Source organism: Sycon ciliatum, chromosome 1, assembly GCF_964019385.1.
Source record: "Sycon ciliatum chromosome 1, ocSycCili1.1, whole genome shotgun sequence".
Classification (NCBI taxonomy): Eukaryota; Metazoa; Porifera; class Calcarea; order Leucosolenida; family Sycettidae; genus Sycon; species Sycon ciliatum.
The window spans coordinates 85,905,217-85,926,286 of record NC_088643.1 but is presented as its reverse complement, the minus strand read 5'-3'; the positions used below and the strand labels follow the sequence as shown (position 1 = coordinate 85,926,286).

Here is a 21,070-nt window from a genome sequence, read left to right as displayed (position 1 = left end):
TGTCTGTGAGGCCGACTGTGTGTGCAGGTTGCAGCTACATGACAGAATCCAGTAGAAAGAAACAAACGAAACAACCAGTGGAGGTTGAGGTTCATGTGATCGTGAGGGCTGCAGGCTGCCAGCAGCTTGTGCACAGTTACACCAGAGATAGACTTCCTTCTCGGAGTGCTTCATAAAAGCCCCCCACCTCACTGCAATAAAAGGCGTTCGAGGTATTTCAAAGTTGTGCTGCCTATTCAGTACTTGTTCTCATGTTTGGAAATTCTGATCGTCAGAATGGCTCAGAGAAGAAGAGATGACGTTTTTAGTACGCGCCACATGGACACCGTGGCTAGAAAAGATGGTGGTGGGCAAACAGTCAACATCGTAACATACAACGTGCTGTCAGACAAGTTGCTTTTCAATAATCCAGACCTTTACCCGGATAGAAACGGCCCATATCTGAACTGGGAGTATCGCAAGGGGAGGCTGCTGAAGGAAATACTGTCCTACAAGGCAGATGTAAGTGGCTTGTCAATTCATGAGTACTACTACTAGTACAAAGAGCACATAGCCCCATACGTCTTGCTAGTACTAGTAGAACGTTCTGACTCAAGTGGGCTCTTCAAGCCTCAATCTTATTCCAGATTTGAATGTTTTTAACATTTTTTGTTGTACAATTGTGTGTGCGTGTGTGTGGGTGGGTGCGCGCGCATGCGCATCATGCGCATACCATTTTTCTTAGCAAGTCCATATGCAGCAGGACGCCGTGTTTTCCGCTGAAGCGAAACCGAAGAAGCGAAACCGCAGAAGCGAGAGCGCCACTCCCAGAATTTTTGAGCCAGCAGATTTGAGTTTCCCCTGTAGCGATAGTTCTGCTTTTCGCAGTTGCTATGGTATTGCTGCGGTATCGCGTCATCGGAAGCACTACTCTTGAGTGCATGTGTGACCGGAAACTCAACCTGCCGCTGTTTTTCCTGAGTGGACGTATCAGTAAACGCTCATCAGCCAATCCGTAACTGCAGGCCCTGTTCTACTAGTGTGTGGTGTGTTGTTGTCATGGTTGTTGTCTTGCATAGATTGTGTGCCTGCAAGAGGTTGAGCAAAAGCACTTTACGGAGCATTTCCTTCCTCGCCTCCGGGACCAGGGTAAGGAAGGTTGCTCTCGGATCTCTCGTGCTCCCAGATTTTTGATCCATTTCGGCCTGGGCTGCACTACATGGCCGTCAACTTATTCTTTGCACTGAAGTTGAGTTTCTTTGGTGCCCTATACAGGTCTTAAGACTGTCCCAGTATGTTTGTACGTGTGTGGCATGTGTAAGTTACTGTCATCATCCGTCTTTTCTGAATGGAAGATCTATATTCAGATTTCTCTTCTTGACGAAGTACCGGTATCAGCTGCGCAAAATGTCCACTGTGCGTGCGTGTGCGTGCGTGTGTGTGTGTGTGTGTGTGTGTGTGTGTGTGTGTGTGTGTGTGTGTGTGTGTGTGCATGTGTGCATGTATTTGTTGTGTGTATGTGTGTGTGTGTGTGTTTGTTGTGTGTGTGTGTTTGGTTGTTGTTGTTGTTGTTGTCGTTGTCGTTGCCGTTGCCGTTGTTGTTGTCGTCGTTGTTGTTTGTGTGTGTGTGTGTGTGTGTGTGTGTGTGTGTGTGTGTGTGTGTGTGTCATGTGTTGTGTATGTATGTGTTATGTGTGTGTGTGTTGTGTATGTGTGTGTGTGTGTGTGTGTGTATGTGTGTGTGTATTTCCATGGTTGCCTGTATATTAAACGCTTTGCAGGTTATGCAGGCGTGTTCATGTCACGGACAGGTAGGAAAACTGATGGCTGTGCAACCTTCTACCGTACGAGCTGCTTTAAATTAGTCGGCCAGAAGTTTGTGGAGTACAGGAAGAAAGACTGTCATCTACTGGACCGTGATAATGTTGCCGTGCTGCTCCTATTGGAGAGCGTCTCGCCGATGGGTTCTCGTAGAGGCAGCCCTCCAGAAATGCTGTGTGTGGCGAATACACATTTGCTCTTCAACCACAACCGTGGTGATGTCAAGCTGGCCCAGGTACTATGATGAAAGCGTTTGTATCCATAGTCTGTTTGCACGTGTTCTGTACGCCATACGCTGCTCTGTGTGTACTACAAGTACACATCACACAAGCCAGAACAACAGAGACTAACAACTTTCTCGTGACTCCGAGTTTCGTGTTCAAAAACACTCATCAGACCGATGAGTGTGTTTGAACACGAAACTTGGAGTCACGAGAAAGTTATTGGTATTTTGCAGCAAGGACCTCAGAGTCTGACACTTTGTATACTACGCATTATACATTCATGCAATGTGCACTGCTATCAGCTGGTTTGCCCTGCATACCCTGTGTATATCATTATTTACAGTGTAGTGTATGAGTAGAAGCGAGTGCCCTGTCAGCGCCCGTTGGCCTGTACGAAGATAACGACCGATTGAGATGGAGAATGATACACCTTGAAATTGGTTCGAATCTATTTGACGTTAACATTTGCGGTGGTGTTTGATGGTTTGATCCAATCTGATCAGTGGCATTCAGGAACTCAACGGAATGCTCTATTGGCTAGTATAACTGTTACTTGTGAGTCTTCAGCACAGCTGTCAATTGAACATGTTTCTGATTCATTTTTTTGGAATTGAAATTGGGCGCTGTTTTGATTTTCTGTGTTCTTGTTTGTGGCTGAATGTGTGCTTGCGGTGTAGGTAATGGTATTGTTGGCGGAAGTGGAGCAAATGGCGACTTTGATAGGACCCGGTGGCGTTCACACACGCTGTCCTGTGCTGGTAGCTGGAGACTTTAACGCGCGTCCGAATAGCCCACTGCACCAGTTGGTGCTTCGAGGTAAATTAAATTACAGTAACCTGAATGCCAAGGAGATTGATGGTGAGCATGCTCATGTCTCTGGAGCTCGGGACTCACTCAGAGAAATAGCCGCTGGTAGGTCCCATTTTCTGCCAGAACGGCTAGGGATTTCTAATAACTGTTGTTTTGAACGAGCACCTTGCTCGGTCCATCACACGCTAAGACATTCCATGTGCCTGGACTCAGCATACCGTCACTCGCCTGGCGAGAACAAATTCACCACGCTGCACCTACGTGCTTGTACAACGGTGGACTACATCTTTTTCAGCAGCCAGGCGCCTAGTCCCAGTTGGTGTGAGACCAGCAGTCCAGTGGCGTATCGGCGCACACTGCGTCTCTTGTCTGCTCGCCAACTGCCCTCCCAGACTGACGTCAGGAAGGAAGAGGCACTTCCCAATGATGTACAATCATCGGATCATGTTGCATTGCAGGCTACATTGCAGTTCACTGATGCGCTGCACTAGACCAATAAGGCAATAACTAGTCTCACATAGAAGTAGGTACCCTGGACCTACTATTAGGCAAGGGTCCTAGATCCTCCACCCATTTCACTAGTTAAGCATCGGCTCGCACTCTGCTCCGCTACATCATCACCGTGTTAACTGTCATACTTCCTCAAAGTATCAAGATGCTGCTGTGTACTGGCGACACAGCTCCACACCCCGGTATCGCACAGCTTTGTAGCCGCATTGACATCCACAACTCCTGAATACTTTTATCATGCCTTCGACTAATTCCACTGGTGATTACTTTTTAGTTCTTTTTAGCGGTTTTTGTAACACTTGTGATAGCTAACCTTTTAGTTGCAGTATCTAGTACCTGACTTAGCACCTACCCAACTGAATGCACTAGAGGATGTGACATTATAGGTTTTGAGTTGAATTTTTAATTATGACTGTACTCTTACTTCTTTATCTGGGATCGCCTTCCCAGCTTGTAGTCATTATCACAGGTTTGTTGCCACTATTGATTATTTTAGTAATGCGTGCCATGTGTTTGTTTGAAGCAATATTCATGCCTGACGCAGCTCAGACAAGATGGATGTGTGACAGTGTCCGTGTGCACGCTTACAGCTTGCTCCGGTGCTGTCGATCTGGTTTCAATGGCCACCGCTTCACTTCATGTCCTGACCTCGTACCTTACCACCGAGCTACCGTATGCTACACTGCTGCCAGTGAACTACCGTCCTCCGTCTTGCCGCCCTGCTGTGCTACCCTCTACAATATTCATCTGACTAGTGAACTGTAGGCTACACACAAGCAGCAGGTACTATTGCTGCCATAGTGCCCAAAACACAACGTGTGGAGCTGGCTGCACACTGTGGACAAGATGGAACAAGTTATTGGTTGTTACAAGTAGCTGTTACTCAGAGTTTCACGCCAAAGTCTGATCATCAGACTGCTGTAGGCTAGTACTTATGTCTAGTGGGTTTATTTTATTACCAATCTGTGCCTATCATTTTACCATTATGTACCATCTGAATCGTTGTCTGGGTTTTTTTTCTTTCGGCTTTCCCCAGGTTGAGGTGTGCACATTGCTTTTTAAATCATCCATCAAAAATTTCCATTTGTAGCTAGTGTGATTATCTCCACAATGAAAGCACGGTACCACACAGTGACCAGGTGACCCTGTTTACGACTCCCTGGTACTCACACTGCTGCATGAATTGGCAAGTGTGTTCACAAGTTTTCAGCCATGACAAGGGCCTAGGGATCATGGTCTGGACAAGTGAGGTACCCCATTTTCCGGAGTATAAGCCACACCCCCATTTTTTTGCCACGAAATACAGACATCCACCCTATGTATCACCGTTAATTTGATCATCGGAGATAAGCCGCACCCCCCCCCCCCTTTCGGGTGAATTTTGAGCGCTAAAAGTGCGGCTTATAGCTATGCTCCGGAAAATACGGGTGATGGTCATACTGAAGTACCAGTTGCCACATCAGCTAAAAGTAGACACATTGGCAAAGTGGTGGTAACATGACGACAGCCTAAGTTGGCTGCTGGTTCATAAACAAGTTGATGAGGATAGAAAACAGGAGCACGAGTTTCATGGGACGCAAGGGAGGAGAAAGATGAAGCAAGAAAGAGGACAGCGGGAGGGAACGGTAGGGGGGGGGGGGGGATCAGATATAGACATAGACACATGGTTAATACACTAAGTGACAATTGCTCCACAGCTCAAAAGCCAAAAAAATAAATCAAAACACATAAGGGTACTGCAGCTGTGTGGTACAGTGCAGGAGAACAAATGCTGGTGAAAATAGGGGAAGAGCAAACGACGCAAATGAAAAAAACAAAAAAACAAAAAAGGAAATAGCTAGAATGGGCCTACCGTCATTGGATAAATACCCAATGCCATTCACTCTGCAAAATCACCAGCACAATCAACTAGAAGAATAATATTTAATACCAAGTATGATAGCCAGCTGTGATGCTGGCAGGCAACATAACAAAAAAAAAGCGCAGACACACACACACGCACACACACTCGCAAGCCACAGCACACCAGCTGATTAAGAGCCAGGCACGTAGCGAAGTTACGCAAGATAAGAGAGCAATAAAAGAGCATTTCAAATTCCACAAACAACAGAACAATGGCAATATACAAAAAAAGAAAAGGGGAAACCCGAAAAGCGTCTGTGCATTGTGGGCTGGCTGTGAAATTGAATGTATTGATATTTTCATGAAGTGGTGCAGGATGAGGCTGACTGAGTGCATCTAACCACCCACATACAGCTCTGGACGACAACGACAATAGCGACGACAATGATAGACTGCAAATATCTCATTGGGGAGGCCAGCGCTGAAGCTGCCATCCCAGGAACTAGAAGACATCATACATACTAGAAGTGGCTCTGCAGACATAGAGAAGAAGCAAGGTATCGAAACACAAGAACATGCCAATCCAGTGTCAACAACATTTCAAGTGACCATACGGTGGAGCACTACCATGACATCATTCTTTAGAGACGCACATCCACGTGTACACACGCGCGCGCGCGTGCGCGCACACACACACACACACACACGCATATCCATCGTCAGAGGAATGATAACAAACAAGCTGTGTTAATAATAGACATCACAACTTGTGCTGGAATTATACCGTTCAACTGCTTGCAAGACCGATGAATTGACCGCCACTCACTTTTTAGACTGGTCTCCAACAGACTGTTAATTGTAGTAGCTTTTCCTGGCCAGTAAACACCCATTTCCCCATTTTCAATTTTTCTTGAATAATTTCTCTCCATTTTAATTTTGCCCCCCCCCCCACACACACATGTACTATGTGCACAGTACATCCAAGTACATGCAGTGTTTATAGTGGTACAGCACAAAACAACAAGGACAATCAAGGCTTGTTTGCTGCTACTTCAAGTTTCATGCTCTCGCAATCATCAGGCAACACTGTACTGTGGTTTAGAGATTTGCTTGTTTCACACAAAGCGAGTAATTGGGCCAGGTCTGGGTTAGACTTGGAGTGTCGCTGAGATCTCGTGGCTAGGAATAGGAATCGTTAACAAAAGCTGTTGGATTCACAAGGAGCTCTGAGATTGCACCCCAAATTAGAAAGTCTTCTGTGAGGAAAGGAAGTAGGGTACATTCTATAATACTGGTACGTAGCATTATGCATGTGGACATTTGGCCACAGAAATTCAACACCCAACCGCACTGCACTCGGGGTTGACCTCGTCGACAAGTCACTGAACCTGATCGCAAGCATGCAGCACAACTCCAAAACAACACGAAATTGATTTCGCTTCATTTAGGCGTTGGCAACAAGTTGCTGAACCTCTTATCACACAATCCTGCACAAGAATACAATGTAAACCAGACCTAATACTGATAGGATTACAAAAAAATGAGAGCACTATCTACGGCTTACCTGAGCACCTGGCACAGGGCCGAAAGGATCTTGAGGATTACCGATTTGCTGCGGCTGTTGCATACCCATTCCCATACCTACACCGCCCATTGCTGGTTGCTGCATTCCCATGCCAGCAGCACCGAACATGGGACGCTGCTGAGCCATACCCATGCCAGCGCCCATACCCATTCCTGCACCCATTGCCGGCTGTTGCATTGGTACCATGCCCATCGGTGCTGCTGCTGGGGCACCATACATTGCACCACCACTGCCAGCAGCGGCTTGCATGCCCCCCTGCAAGGCATCACACACACACACACAAAATACTTGTCCACATCAGCTGCAATAGAAGGCACACTATTGTTAATAGTAAGAAGGAAAAGCTAAATACAGTTGGCGAAGACTATAATAATAATAACACACCAAAAGTAAGACATATCTCTCCTCACCATTCCGCCGGAACCCCAGTTCCCAGCCATTCCAGTCGTCATTGCTGGTGCCTGAAGCAAACAAAACAGAGAGGTTTTCAGTATACTGACACACATGGGCTTCATAAAGTCAATGGGCCAGAAAAAATACGAAATTGCTGTTGCACAACTTGTTCGCGTACTATGATACATATACACTGGTCTGCAGTGTGCTGGGCGCTATACCTGAGGACAAACTGCATTTCACTGGCCAGTACTGTATTTTAATAGCCATTCAAGAGAAATGGCATGCATCGTAAAGTACCGTTGATCTGACCCTCACGTGGCATCGCTACCCGGGTTTTCGGCACGGGACTAGAATTAGATAGAGGCTGTCAACTGTACAACGTGGAAGATACGACTTTGCGTGCTGGACTGCGCACACCTTAATCCGCAGACCTACCTGCACTGGCATGTATCGTCTCCAACAGGGTACATTTCCGTTCAACACCCCCTTTCCACATATACACAGAAGACACTTCACAGGTAGAAATTAGAGAGGGGGAGGATCAACGGTACTTTACGGTATTGTGAACTTTATTCGTCCAAGATGAGATTAAGAGAGAAGGAATGACTTACAGGTGCTACAGTTGAACTCTGCTGCAATGGTGTCCAGTTTGCACCTCCCGTCCGGGCTGTTGTCGGCTGCGGCTGGAATTGATTTTGCCTACAAATGCACAGAGCCAAGGACACCACCAGAAAACGTTTACCTTAATATCCGCTGTAAATGCCCACCACGCTGGTGCAAAGTACATTTAGATAGATGTTCTACACATAACGTTGCTGGTGGTAGTGGTTGGACGGCCCCATTCTACTATACCAAACAAGCTCTCTAAAAAACCATGGTCACACTCGCACACGTAAAGCACACATCCTTTGTAACCATCACATCAGTTGCGTAGTTGCACTTACTTTCTTAACTGGCCATTCAGTGCTGCACAGAGAGAGGGAGAAAATAGAGAGAGAAAATAGAGAGAAAACAAAAATAATGGATGTAAAGAATGCTCACACATGCCACGCAGTACAGTGCATGAGGCGCGTAAACAAAGTGCACTTTACTACCCATTTCCACCTCTCTGTACAAGGGAGCAATGTAGCAGAACGTCAATGTATTTCGTTGCCTCTCCTTGTCTCGGCAGAGCACTATTATTTTGGTTTGCATCATCATCATCCATTAGGCATTATGGCCCTTAGACAAGTGCAAAGCTTGCTGTAATTGTCTCAGCACACTCTGACTGTGACGTTTTGAGCTGGATTATAAAAGCTTTCCTCGTCACAAACTTCATTACGATCGCTTGGGCCAGTCACTGTACGCTCAACTAAGGAGAACTGACAGGTTGGACAGCCAGATTTACGGGAATTTGTATCTACCATAACCGTACACTCACGCAAGAGTGCTTCATCAACCGCAGTACTGCAAATGGTGAGTGTCGGTGGAACCGCGCTGCTCCGCTGCATGCAACCAAGTGCCACGGAGCAGCAGTGGAACCCGACCCGAAGGTAGAAGCCTGTGATGTCTTGCCTTGCGTGTACAAAGACTACTTTCAAGCGACTGGTTCTGGATTCGCTCAAGTGGTGGGGATATCTGATGGCAATTCAAGATATTACTGCTGACCACAACCAAAAGATTCACTTACTTAAACCTTGCGCAGCGATATTAAGACTGCTATCGAGATCCGTTCCAAGGCCTTGTTGTTTCTTGGGCTCTTCTTTCGTTCCAAACTCTCCCATAACCTGCGGCTGTAGAATTTCGCCCATACCAAGTGGTGCGGAGGTTGAACCTGCCGGCGCAGCAGCTACTGGAGGAGCTTGAGGATTTGCAAATAAATCATCCCCGGCACCACCGAACGGATTAGTTGATGCTGCATGAAGGGGAAAGAAAACAATCAAGAAAACCAGTAAGTTGGAGACACATTTTAGATCTACCCATTCATACAACCCGTCCATGGACAACACAGCCTGTTATGGAATGAACAGATTGGACTCAAGTATTCCGCACATGTCCTTCTGCAACGACGGGTTTCACACAGCAGCTTGATTTAGAATCCAGATGCAACTTTAAGACAACAATGCTAACCTGCTGTTGGTGCACCAAATGCTTGTTGCTGTTGTGGCTGCTGTGCCATGCCCATGTTGGGGCCCTTCATCGGCTGGGCATAGAGATCTTGGCTAGGAGCGTGTTGTGCCATGCCCATGTTGGGGCCCTTCATCGGCTGGGCATAGAGATCTTGGCTGGCAGCGTGTTGTGCCTGGAATGGCATTGCAGCTGGGGCAGCACCGCCCAGAGAAAGACCAGCTAGATCCTCTAGTGGATTTGTAGAAACTGGAGCGGGTGCTGCGGCGGCTACTTGTGCCAGGTGCGGCTGACTAGGAGGCAATGTCGATGCTGGTGCACCTGACTGTTGCTGCTGGCAAAAGATGCACAAAGCAAGAGAAATATATAACACAATGATTAAGCCAAGGGAAATGTAATGTTAGTATCTGAAAACCAATCAGCGCATTTGATCTCGAATAAGCAAACAAGTGCTACATGAACGCTTGCGTACAGATGGGGGCTAGCTCATCATAAGGACAACCTCTAGACTCTCCACACTCAACCCCAAAGTAAATTAGAGAATGACGACAAATGCAAACAACAGCTGACAAAAACTGAAAAAGGGGAATTCGTGAGCTCCATCACCCGAGAGATACTATAGGCCATCAGGATAGTGCCCCAATCAATTCAATGCACAAAAGCCCCCATAGACAGCAAGGGTAAGGAAGAACATGACTGCAATCCAACTAAATACTGAAAGGCACAGGCTTTACCTTGAGTGCCAGAAGGCGTTCACGTTCTGCTTCCAGCTGCCTCTTCTTCTCCGCAAGCTGTTGCTGGTTATTCGCTTGGCCTGGCGGAGGCAAGGTGGGTGATGCTGTAACTGCTGATTGGGGAGCATCCTGACTAACACCAAGAGCAGCTGCAGTACTGGCTGGCAAGACAAGAGATCCAACCTTGACATTACTTGACCTGCAGATACAGAAAAAACACAAGAGTATGACAGAGAAAGGAAAGGCCTGATGGTTACATACAACTTAGCCTCCATACAACACAGCACAATCCGGACCATAAAATGCAAGTAAGTAAGACACACTAACAAGTTTATAGAAAAAAAGGACCAAGGAACTACAACTACCGTAAAGTACCGCCAGAGCGCCCCATCTCGCGAGAGCGCCCCACCTTGATTTTACAGCCAGAGAAAGGAAAATCGTATGGCAGAGTGCAACGAAGTGTGTACGATGTGAGAATCTTAGTGTACTAAGGTCACACTTGGCAGGTTTTTGTGTGGAGCTTGCGTCCACTCGAAGGTACGGATTGACTGCAAACCGTGCAATCTCTTAGCCTGTCAAACCCTATTTATAGGGTTTGCAGCCGCGCGTTCTATCTTGTGCTCTCTTGAGAGCCCACTTGGCTGCTATGGCAACTAGACGCCTGTGCCCACATACGTAGAATGTACGAAGGGTTCTCTTGCTGAAGACCGTGAACATTTTGTTGCTATTTTCTTCGAGTACGGTTAGTTTTAGTGCAGCGCTGTCGTAAAAAATTCTAGGCCCTATATCTAGGGTTTGATTTTTCACGATGGAGGAAGAGCAACTTGAGTTAGTGGAGACGAACTCGGGCGATGAGAATGTTCCTGGCGACCTGGTGTTGACTTAGGATGATGATGTCGATGTTCCAGCAGCGTCGGATGCTCCTGAAGAAGAAGGCGAAGCATCAACAGCGGCTGTCGCAGCTGCCGCTCCCGCCATTGCCGTTTCTGCATCAGCTGATCCACACGTGGGTCGGAAACAGCAAATGCGGCGACACTCGCGCACGTCGTAGGAGCGCTCCTGCTAACATCAATGGCAATGCAGTGAAAATATCAAAAAAACCAAGTGAAACTGTGTGTATTGTGTGCCCAGTTGTGAGGACTGATCAAACCCTTTCTTTAGGGGTCCTAACCCTATATATAGGGTCTTTATGTGTAGCGTTATGTCAAACCCTTATAGGGTTTCCTGGTGACAGGCTAAGAATATGTGTACAAGGTTCATGTCGTATGACCTACAGGCAGCAGACCACCTCCACGCTACGACCACGAAAGGATGAGATGGTGGGGCGCTCTGGCGGTACTTTACGGTATACTGTCCACTAACACCACCTCCATCCGAGTCCATTCCATAACAAGTTGGACAGATATGTTAAATGTGTCCAAATACTAGGCAACTGGCATACGAGACAGTTTTCCATTGTTTCCCTCATCAACATACAAGCAGTACGCGTCAAACAAAAACAGAATTCTTACCCAGCTGCTGCAGGTCTTGCCGGAGACTGGTGGGTCTTCTTGTCCACTGTCTGAACGTGGTTTTCGAGGGCTGTCAGTAAACTGCCTGGTGCCTGAACGGTGTAAAAGTACAATTATATTAGTTTAATGTTACAAAGCCACGAAAATTAATAGTGACTTCGGCAATAATTATAAGAATTTTGGTTGATTTTGAGAGGATTGGGAGAACTTCAAATTCAAAGGACCAGTCAGGGAAGTGAATGCCTTTGGAGTGAAAACTTGTCAGCGCCTTCTAGGTTCAGCCTGGTCCCATAGCTCAGATGGTTAAAGCGTTGCTTATGACAAGCAAGGTTCCGGGTTCGAGTCCTGGAGGGTCTGGCATTTTATTCTCTTTTCAGGCAGTTCACTTCCCCAACTGATCCTTTGAATTTGGTTGAATTCAAGTATACAGTCAAGATGGCGGGAAAGTGCGAACTCCAGTGTTGGAAGCAACCAAAATTGTTACAAAACCACACTACAACAAATATTGTGCGGAGTGAAAGCCAAACGAGACACAGGAGCACATGGCACAAGATAGTGCAACCTGAGCCTAAACAAAGAAATCTCTCACCTTTGACAAGTCGGGCAGCTCGTCCTTATGCACTCCAAGGTTCTGCACGGAGTGAACGCAGAACCCAAATAGAAACAGATTAGAAAACGCAAAGCTAAAAGCCATGCATGCACCACGCAAACATGACTGCAGTCCTATTGTAGATCAAAGGCAAGGTACCAGACTCAACACACCACACTGGACCATTATATATACGTAGAAAGTGCAGTGCAAATTTCACAGTTGCCTACCTCAGCCACTTTCAGGAATTCTGAGACGGTGTCCATGCGAACAAGGAATTTCTTGTACAGGTCCAAGCATTCCTTCGCTTGGGGTTTCTTCATGTCAAAGAATTTCTCTGCAGGTGGAAAAACAGTCCAAAGAGTGCGCAACGTGTGACACTAGACACAAGAAAATAAAAACTGTGAAAAAATACTCTCCAGGGTTCTAGCCAAAGGGGGTAGAGGGGCAGCATCCCCTTCTCATTCGTCGATTTTGTACCTTGTTCTCATGCCATTCAATGAAAATGCAGTCAATAGTCAGTAATAGAGGGCTGGTTCATAAAGGCACGATAATTCTGCCCAGTGCCAATAGAAAGACAATTATGCTATATTCAGGGTACGAAGACTAAATAAGCTCCCAAGACTGTAACTCTGGACATGGGGTCTTTGACGATGAAACTCCACATCAAGTCTTCCAAGAATGTTTCGTACTACGCACAGCGTAGGCTAGCATGCATGCCGTCCGGATATCTGCGACCATCATGCGGATGCCTCGCATAATCTGCGTGGATTACTGTCGGGGAGTGCTATTTTACAACTCCACGGTTCGCTAAAAACAGACTGGGACCATTCAACGTGGACACTACACCACGTGATGCTAGTTTCCACAGTTGGCGGACCCAATCGAAAGCCCATACAGAGTTGCCCACCCCTGGGTAAGTTGGGAGCGTACAGTCGTCCCTCTCTAATCCGGCACCTTTTGGAACAGCATTTTCTGCTGGATAAACAAGGGTGCTGGATTATCAAAACCTGCCCTCCAACCCGACCCACATGTTAACATACATGTTTGTGTCGTACGTCAAAACGTAGGGATTTTCTGTGTCAATCCAAGTACTTTGTGGAATGCATGTCTTTAACATACACTTGCCGGGAATATTCTATGCACTGGCATAGGATACTCTCAAGTGTATGTTACATGTGTTGTGTATGCTACAATGGTCCCTGAAAGTATGTGATGTACAACTGCTGGATTAGAAAATCGAATTATGTACAGTTTGAGTGATTTGTTGCAGAAAATCGCTGCTGGAGGCGGAATTCAAGTGCCGGATTATTATTATTATTATTATTATTATATGCACGCCCGCGTTTACGTCAACGGTAAGTCCACGTATTCGCATGTGCCAGGAGACAGGCAGAGTGGGCAGAGAGGAAAACAAAAATAAATAAAAGAAAAAAATAAATGTATTAAAGACAGCAGGCGATAGGCACATAACTCATGTTCGATGATAGGTGCTCAATGCACGGGATCTATTCGAAAGATCAAAAAATAAAACAAGAATAACAGACAACGGCGATAGGTTTGTAACTCATGGTCGATGGTAAGTGCTAAATGCACGTGATCTGTACAATGCCTCTGTCCCATCCGTTAGTTACTGTGTACATCCTGGTGCCGGATTAAAGTGTAGAAAATGAACTGAAAAAATCCGTTTTGCCAGAAAGTGTGCTGGTTTGCAAGGGTGCTGGATAAACAAGTGCCGGATTAGAGAGGGACGACTGTACTTCATACTGAACTGGCTGCCCCCCCCCCCCCCCCCCCCCGGATATCCAGTGTCCGCCACAGGAAGGCACGGAACAAGAAGATGCACATAAATGCGTTTCAACTACTGTACTTCTGCCTTTCTCTACAGATCTGGCATGCCCAACTGTGAAAAGTAGGCAGAAGCAATAAGTTGTGCCATCAAAAAAACAGCAAGTTGTACACAGCTAGCCACTTACCAAGAAGATTTATTACTCCGTCATTATAGCATGCAAACAATTTCACAAGATCCTGCAACAAGATGAACAAAACATTTATCAGTATGCACTTTGTAAAGTGTGACAGAAGTGAACAATTATTGAACGTACGATAGGTTTTAGGCTTTTAGCCGTATCACAAGTAACACCAGTGCTTACATGTATATCAGAATGAGCAAGACAATACAGGTGCATAACACTCCATGCAGAGTCGGTTCGGCCAATGAAAGATTATTGAACCACTCAAGCACTCAGGTATGCCACAGATTCACTGACGACTTTCCCCACTACTTCGCGACTTCACAATTCCTATCAAAACAAATTTGATGGCTGCACCATAGCTCAGTGGTTAGAGCACAGCCGGACTGTAGCAAAGGTCCCTGGAGTCCTGGTGGCGGCAGTCAATTTTATCAGACTTCCCTTTCAGTCCTTCAGACCAATGAATGAAACAAATTTGGTAGACTAAATATTGGGTCCAAGAAAAACATGACCAGACAGACTGACTACTACTCTTCCAGACTCAACCGTGGCAAGGAAGGATTGTAGGAGTTACCCAAAGCAGGATATAATTATATTCACTACGTCTACCACTAGCAAAGTTGCGGTGCCAGTTTGGGGTTAATGGACTGTATACTCCTGCAACTCCCACTGACAACAACATACCTTGAATAAAAGAAGGAATGCCGAGTTAATGACACCATTCGACAACTCTCCTTGGTGAGCCTGCAGCAACGAAAGGAGTACAACATATAAGATACATAACAGTATAAAAAAGGAGAAGACCAGCATGCGATAGGGTATCGCACAAATTATCATCAGAACACAAGGGGTAAAACGTTACCTAATTACCAAAAGAGGAAAGATTTCCAGGTTTGCTTTGGTACAGGTTCGGTTATGTACTGGTGTGGGTGGGGGCACACATAGTCCTCAGTATGGAGACATACTAGCTCCGACAACTTTCAAGCGCATGTTGCACACTCCCGGGAGCTTATTAATTTACTCTTGGTTCCATCGCACCACGCTCATTCCAATAAAATTGGACCGATTAGAATAGCATGTCAACACATGACCTGTACATGCTCCACGGCCCACGCACGTACACTTACCTGGAAATCAACCAAGGCATCCAAGACCTTCTGTAGAACGGGAAGGGTCTTCATCAACTACATAGCGTGCAAACACAACACAATGGGCACGGGAGACAACCAGTGAGCTACTGTATTCCCGAAGCTATGCAAAAGACGGTATGAATACCGGTGGTAGCGTCTGCACACAATTCCGTACATGTCCCCAGTGTATGCTCTAGGATTTCAAACCAACCAGGTACACGTGTACTGTAATTTCACAAATTTTCGGTGTACTTTTATTTTCGGTACTTTCGGTGCGTCTGTTTCATACCTAAAATTTCAATACACCGAACAAACACTAATACACATAATCCAATAGGGAACTGCTTCTCTGTACCAAAAATTTCTGTTCACCTAACCTGGCCTGTTGCCCTCATACCGAAAATATTGAGCACCGAAAATTTCTGAAATTAGAGTACCTGGCACAACTCTTCCAACCGGGTCAAGAGCCAGGTACGTATAAGTGTGGCTACTGGATGTACATCAGGGAGAAGTAAATATTTTAGGACTCCCTGATGTATAATAATATTATGTATTCTCAACCGGGTCTTTTTTCCAAACGGGTCCAAGTGCCTCCCAACCGGGTTGCTAACCTGGCTGACACGGCTCTGGAGCAGACACTCCCATACCGTACCGTCAAAGAGAGCTGGCCACCCGTGTTTACCCACAGATTCAAATAGGGCTTTCATGGCGTATGTGTGTGTTTGCTGTGTGTGTGTGTGTGTGTGTGTGTGTGTGTGTGTGTGTGTGTGTGTGTGTGTCCAGACGATCGGGCATGATCACGTGAGCGCCAGGCCTGGCGCGCTATCCCGTACTGTCCTGTACCGGTCAAATAGAGCTGGTCACCCACACTCATCCCCATATTCAAACAAGGCTTTCAACGGCAGGATCATAGCGTGAAGCATCGTGCATGTTACTCGAGCTGATAGAAATGTCTTTGCAATGCAAGAACATAAGCCCGTCCCGATCTCCATATTGCAAAATGAGAAAGGACACATGGGCTATGAGATACGAGTAACAGTCCACTACTGTAACAAGTTAGAGCTAGAGCTACAGTGCTGGCAACTGAAATCCGACCCCTGAGCGGTGCGTTAACATTCTAGCGGTCTCTATTTCGTAGTTTTACAACCCCGTGTTGGGTCGTTGCGATGTGAGCGCGCACCGCTCAGTGGTCGGATTTCAGTTGCCAGCACTGTAGGTGTCAGGTCGTTGAATGTCTCAGTAGTCTATCAGTTTTGTGCGTAGTTATCGCACTTTCTGACTGCTCATTATCTTGCTACAGCAGTGGACAGTTACTCGTAACTCGTAACCCATGTGTCCTTTCTCATTTTTACATTTTACTATTGGATCAGCATAACGAGGGTCCTGAGCTGGTAGCTCTCAGATTGAAGAGAATCCTAGTAGAATGCAAAACCATGCCTGTGCAGAACTCATCTACTGTAAAACGGCTAATTTTAACGACGGTGATATTATAGCGACTTTAGTGAAAGGAGTCTGTTCACTAAAGTTGTGCCGCCCCAATCACAATTGTGCATGTACAGTACAGTACTAGTCATCCTTCTTTTTAAAGTCTGAAACTTGGATCGCAAAAGTATGTCATCGTGAATTGATCCAGATTCAGAAAACGCTAAAATTTTTACCCGCTACAATTAGCCGTTCTACAGTACATGTACAATGTTTCACATAATAATGGTTTGTATATGCCACATACTTCGGATAAGATTCCCAGCTACCCCCTCCCCCAGTGTTTGGCTAGTAGCACAGGTCATCAGCAAACATTGGAGGGATTGCTGTGAAGACTGAAATGTTAACTGCGCAGCCAAAATAAACGTATAGTACCTTTGCTAAGTCCATGGTTCTCAGTTCCGTGCCACTCTCACTGCAAGAAGCAACAACACAACAAGTCCACTTTGACCAAATAATCGCACATCATTGCTAGAGATTGGGACTGTTGGGAGATACGAGACTAATATAGGAAAGGGTGACGAGAGTGACACCAGAAGTGATAAGCACATGTATACATAAAGCATGCGAGACATACACGCAGTACAAGCACACAGTGAGCTCCACTTACGTCTTCTTCATCCGACAGAAGTCATAGCCCATTTGTCGGTATGCCAGGGCCTTTTCGTTCAGGTAGTGGCCATACCGACGGATGAACGGGGACATGTCATAGCCTAAAAGCAGAAAAATGGGCAGCAACCTGTTTTAAAAGTGTGTGTGCAGTTATCTGGCGCTTGTCTTGTTCTGATTCAATCAGAATCAGATCCGCTATCGTTGCTATAAAGAGAAAATCTGTGGGTGCACATCCAGTGCATTTGCAGATTTGCGTGCTACTCTTGCGACGGGCGTATACATGGTGTGTGTGTGTGTGTGTGTGTGTGTGTGTGTGTGTGTGTGTGTGTGTGTGTGTGTGTGTGTGTGTGTATATGTGTGTGTGTGTGTGTGTGTGTGTGTGTGCGTGTGCATGTGCATGTGCATGTGAGTATGATAAACAAACAAGCTAGACCAAAAGGAGGGAACTACTTGCCAGAAAAAACACCTCTAAAAGCTGTGTCGTATAGACCACGTGGTCTAACTTAAGCCTATTGTGCACGAGACCGGGTGCTCTACCGCAAAGCTGTAATCATACCTCCATTCCTCTCTTTGTTGTGTTTATTTTATGACGGCACCATAGCCAGCAGCTGTGTGTCATGGTCGAAGTCAATGTGCGTGCGTGTGTGTGTGTGTGTGCGTGCACACGCGCCCTTCAGTAGCAAGACCACACATTTTGATCCCATTCGATTCTCCAGAGCACAGCATGAAAATCTGCAAGGATTATGCAAATCCACCCAGTCTTTTGGTGATATTGTGATTAAGTCCACCTACCAACAATGTTGCCTTTGTCCAAGAAGGACGTCACATTAAAGTTGGATGATCGAGACGCAAGATTCTGAATGAAGCGCTGGAATAAGGGAAAGCAGTCAGGAAGAAGCGTTATGTTACAAAATACAGCATTAGTGATAGATCCTTCACCGTGTGAAAATGAAACCCACGGCACTACTACACAGCAAACTACTACCCATACCTTGCAGGATGTCAAAGTATCCTCAGCAAACTACTACCCATACCTTGCAAGATGTCAAAGTATCCTCAAGAAAATGCAGTTAGATGAATAATTTCAACAGAAATTTCGCATGCATGTTTTCCAATTATGGTCACTACATACAAAGTCATTTGAATAGCACAGTGTGAATAACGACACCCCGCGAGGTAACAACATAAATCTTGTGGCTGGCCTGATGTCGTTATCCACGAGTTTGACTACAGTTGTAATTTCACCCTCGGATGGATAAAGGTTCATGCTGGTCAGGACATGTGCTGTGCACTGTGTGTGGCATAGGAGTAAACAGCACGCACCAAGAACATCAACTGCAAGACACCCTTCCTTTACGGTGATTGGGTAATTGCATTCTGATGTGCCTTTACGGTACTTTGAAGTGGGTGAAATAGTTGATAACCATGGGGATGTCATTACCAAAATGGAAAATGCATGTAATGGCATAAAACCATGTTTATCAAGAATTCTGAAGTCTGAGGAAAATGTTGAACGATCTCTGCTGGGATGACGACTACACCATAGCTCAGTGGCTAGAGCATCGCCGGCCTCGAGCGAGGATCCCTGGTTAGAGTCCTGGTGATGACAGTCAATTTTTTTCTTCAGACTTTTCTCGTTTGCGTCTTTCTCTCAAACCAGTGACTATCAAGAATTGTGGGGACTACATTATCACATTTGTACAAATTATGGATTAGGAGAGAGAGAGAGAGAGAGAGAGAGAGAGAGAGAGAGAGAGAGAGAGAGAGAGAGAGAGAGAGAGAGAGAGAGAGAGAGAGAGAGAGAGAGAGAGAGAGAGAGAGAGAGAGAGAGCCGTCCCTACTCACATTTGACCGCAATGTGTGCATTTTCAAGCTACACTACATGCAAGAGTGTGTAGCCTCCAGAAAGTGGTAGAGTTCACGTTTCTCATTTTGGTGGAGGAGTACAAATTTCAAGGGGGTCACAGGACAAACAGAGCATTGCAGCTTCCATGGACCAATGTCGCCAGAAGACTGTGTATTGAAATAGGCAGAACTTCCACTTCAAATCTCCTATCTGGCAAATCTGGAATGCAATGTCCCCATATCCTTCTGAGCCTTGTCACAATCCAAGGCACTTCAATGCAACTTCAAAACGTGTTTTAGAGACACTTTTGAGGCCAATGGGCCATGACCCTCAGCTAACATAGGCTATGGAATGTTCAACAAAAAGATATCCCACAGCAGAGATCAAGGTATTCTCACATTTACCAAACATTGTTATTGTACATGTACCAGGGAAGCATTCTCCTAAATTCGTTTGCATTAGAGCAATAACTGAGTACAAAGTAGCATTCATATGGTACACGTTTTATCACGTGAATGTAAATTGCCGCACCATGTGGCAATTTAGAATTCAAATTTTCGGGAAGAGCATAATATTATACCAAATGTTCGAAACAATTTTATCACATAATGACAAAATTGAAGAACATTCAATGAAGAATACCCCACACTAAAAGTAATTGCAATAAAGTAAGTTCATGTACAAATATTGCTCGGGGGGATTTTACAAGCACTTTACTCTCGAGCAGTTCAATGGTTCATTACTACACAATTAACGTATAGGAAACAGCACGATGTAATAAACCATACCTCTCCCCCTTTCGCCATCAGCTCGTGACATACTATCATGGCTTTGAAGACAACCATCCAGTTAGCATCAGCAACTCGGCCAAACAACCGATCAGCAAGGTCGGGGATGGACAAATTGGGGTTGTTCGACCATGTCAGGAGCACTGTAGTAAGACACAGTACACGCCCAGATGAGATCACTATCATTCATTTCTAGAAACTCTTGGGAAATTGGTCTGCTAGAGACACTCACCATCAACGTGCTTCCGCTTGGGACCAAGAACGTCATGGTTGGTCGCCTTGCAAACAGTAAGATTCACTTGGTCACCGGCCAAACTGTTCTTGGCAGCAGTGAGCTTATCCAAAGCAGACGCCATGCAGCCACCTTTGTCTCTCCTTCCAAATCACGATGGCATTGGCAACCCAGAACAGCAATAAATCCGAGCAAGCAGAGCAACGAGCCAACTGTAAACTCCACGTACAGATCGAGCCGAGGCACTGCACTGCAGAGACGCCACAAAAATCCTGCTCAGATAATCTGCATGCAAACGTAGAGACTTGAGTTTGCGGATCTGCACGGGCCAGCGTTGGCAACAGAAGATGTTCCGCGTGCAGTTTCATGCATCGCGATCAAAATGTACACCCAGCACAGCTTGTGTATGTTGACCTCCATGTCAGTCCATGCATCATGCAGCCGGCTACGCAGTGCTGCCAAGGCCAATGCCATGGCCCATGGCCGCGCCAGTGCATGCAGTAGACGCGTCGTAACGACGATCGAGTCGACACAGCGCACCGCGATATCACGCGACCTGAGTCTAGCTAGCGCGGCAGATGCATGCGGAAACCAAAGCCAAAGGCAAAGGTTTTTTGTAGTAGATCCCACGCATGCGTAAAAATGAGAGAAGGGGGCCGGGGGGGGGCTTGGCTTTAGTCTTTTCTTTCACTTGAGATTTATCTGAGACGCTCAGTTAAGCCCATTTTGCACGTTCTGGGATTTACCAGTTGCGTCTTTCTTTTTTCCGTTCAAAAGTGTAGCCGCGGCGTCGCTAGTCCGACTCACACCGCGATGGCTACGTAGATCTACTGCATGCAGTACGATCTACGACGAGTCGCCATGAGTCTGACCGATAACGACTCTTTGTTCATGTTCTGT

General features: G+C 46.0%; 2 protein-coding genes across 3 annotated transcripts; one reads left to right on the top strand and one right to left on the bottom strand.

Annotated features, from left to right (window-relative positions):
* The first annotated feature begins 16 nt into the window (after nucleotides 1-16).
* Nucleotides 17-4,479, top strand: LOC135806058 (protein angel homolog 2-like). Its single transcript, XM_065320204.1, has 4 exons — nucleotides 17-501; nucleotides 1,059-1,128; nucleotides 1,761-2,035; nucleotides 2,702-4,479. The coding sequence occupies exons 1-4, from the start codon at nucleotides 277-279 to the stop codon at nucleotides 3,323-3,325; spliced, it is 1,194 nt and encodes a 397-aa protein (XP_065176276.1). The 5' UTR covers nucleotides 17-276; the 3' UTR covers nucleotides 3,326-4,479.
* Nucleotides 4,480-4,837: 358 nt separating this feature from the next.
* LOC135806054 (phosphatidylinositol-binding clathrin assembly protein LAP-like) lies at nucleotides 4,838-20,503 on the bottom strand. 2 transcript variants are annotated; one of them, XM_065320200.1, is made up of 19 exons: nucleotides 20,171-20,503; nucleotides 19,939-20,081; nucleotides 18,097-18,172; nucleotides 17,303-17,405; nucleotides 17,068-17,107; nucleotides 15,208-15,264; nucleotides 14,765-14,824; nucleotides 14,084-14,135; nucleotides 12,338-12,444; nucleotides 12,108-12,149; nucleotides 11,519-11,610; nucleotides 10,008-10,206; nucleotides 9,277-9,607; nucleotides 8,837-9,061; nucleotides 8,112-8,133; nucleotides 7,779-7,866; nucleotides 7,182-7,232; nucleotides 6,751-7,026; nucleotides 4,838-5,719 (listed from the first exon to the last, which is right to left on the bottom strand). In XM_065320200.1, the coding sequence occupies exons 1-19, from the start codon at nucleotides 20,292-20,294 to the stop codon at nucleotides 5,708-5,710; spliced, it is 2,100 nt and encodes a 699-aa protein (XP_065176272.1). In that variant the 5' UTR covers nucleotides 20,295-20,503; the 3' UTR covers nucleotides 4,838-5,707. The 2 variants fall into 2 exon arrangements, with proteins under 2 accessions (XP_065176272.1, XP_065176273.1); XM_065320201.1 differs by having other exon boundaries at nucleotides 9,277-9,604; nucleotides 20,171-20,502.
* Nucleotides 20,504-21,070: the final 567 nt, after the last annotated feature.

Bases quoted from the DNA above. Each gene is read 5' to 3' on its own strand.
- LOC135806058 (XM_065320204.1), top strand. From the start codon at position 277: ATGGCTCAGAGAAGAAGAGATGACGTTTTTAGTACGCGCCACATGGAC. The intron at 502-1,058 runs GTAAGTGGCTTG...TGTCTTGCATAG, and splicing joins TACTGTCCTACAAGGCAGAT to ATTGTGTGCCTGCAAGAGGT. The intron at 1,129-1,760 runs GTAAGGAAGGTT...AACGCTTTGCAG, and splicing joins TCCTCGCCTCCGGGACCAGG to GTTATGCAGGCGTGTTCATG.
- LOC135806054 (XM_065320200.1), bottom strand. From the start codon at position 20,294: ATGGCGTCTGCTTTGGATAAGCTCACTGCTGCCAAGAACAGTTTGGCC. The intron at 18,173-19,938 runs GTATGGTTTATT...CCCTTATTCCAG, and splicing joins TGATGGCGAAAGGGGGAGAG to CGCTTCATTCAGAATCTTGC. The intron at 9,062-9,276 runs GTTAGCATTGTT...CCCTTCATGCAG, and splicing joins ATTTGGTGCACCAACAGCAG to CATCAACTAATCCGTTCGGT.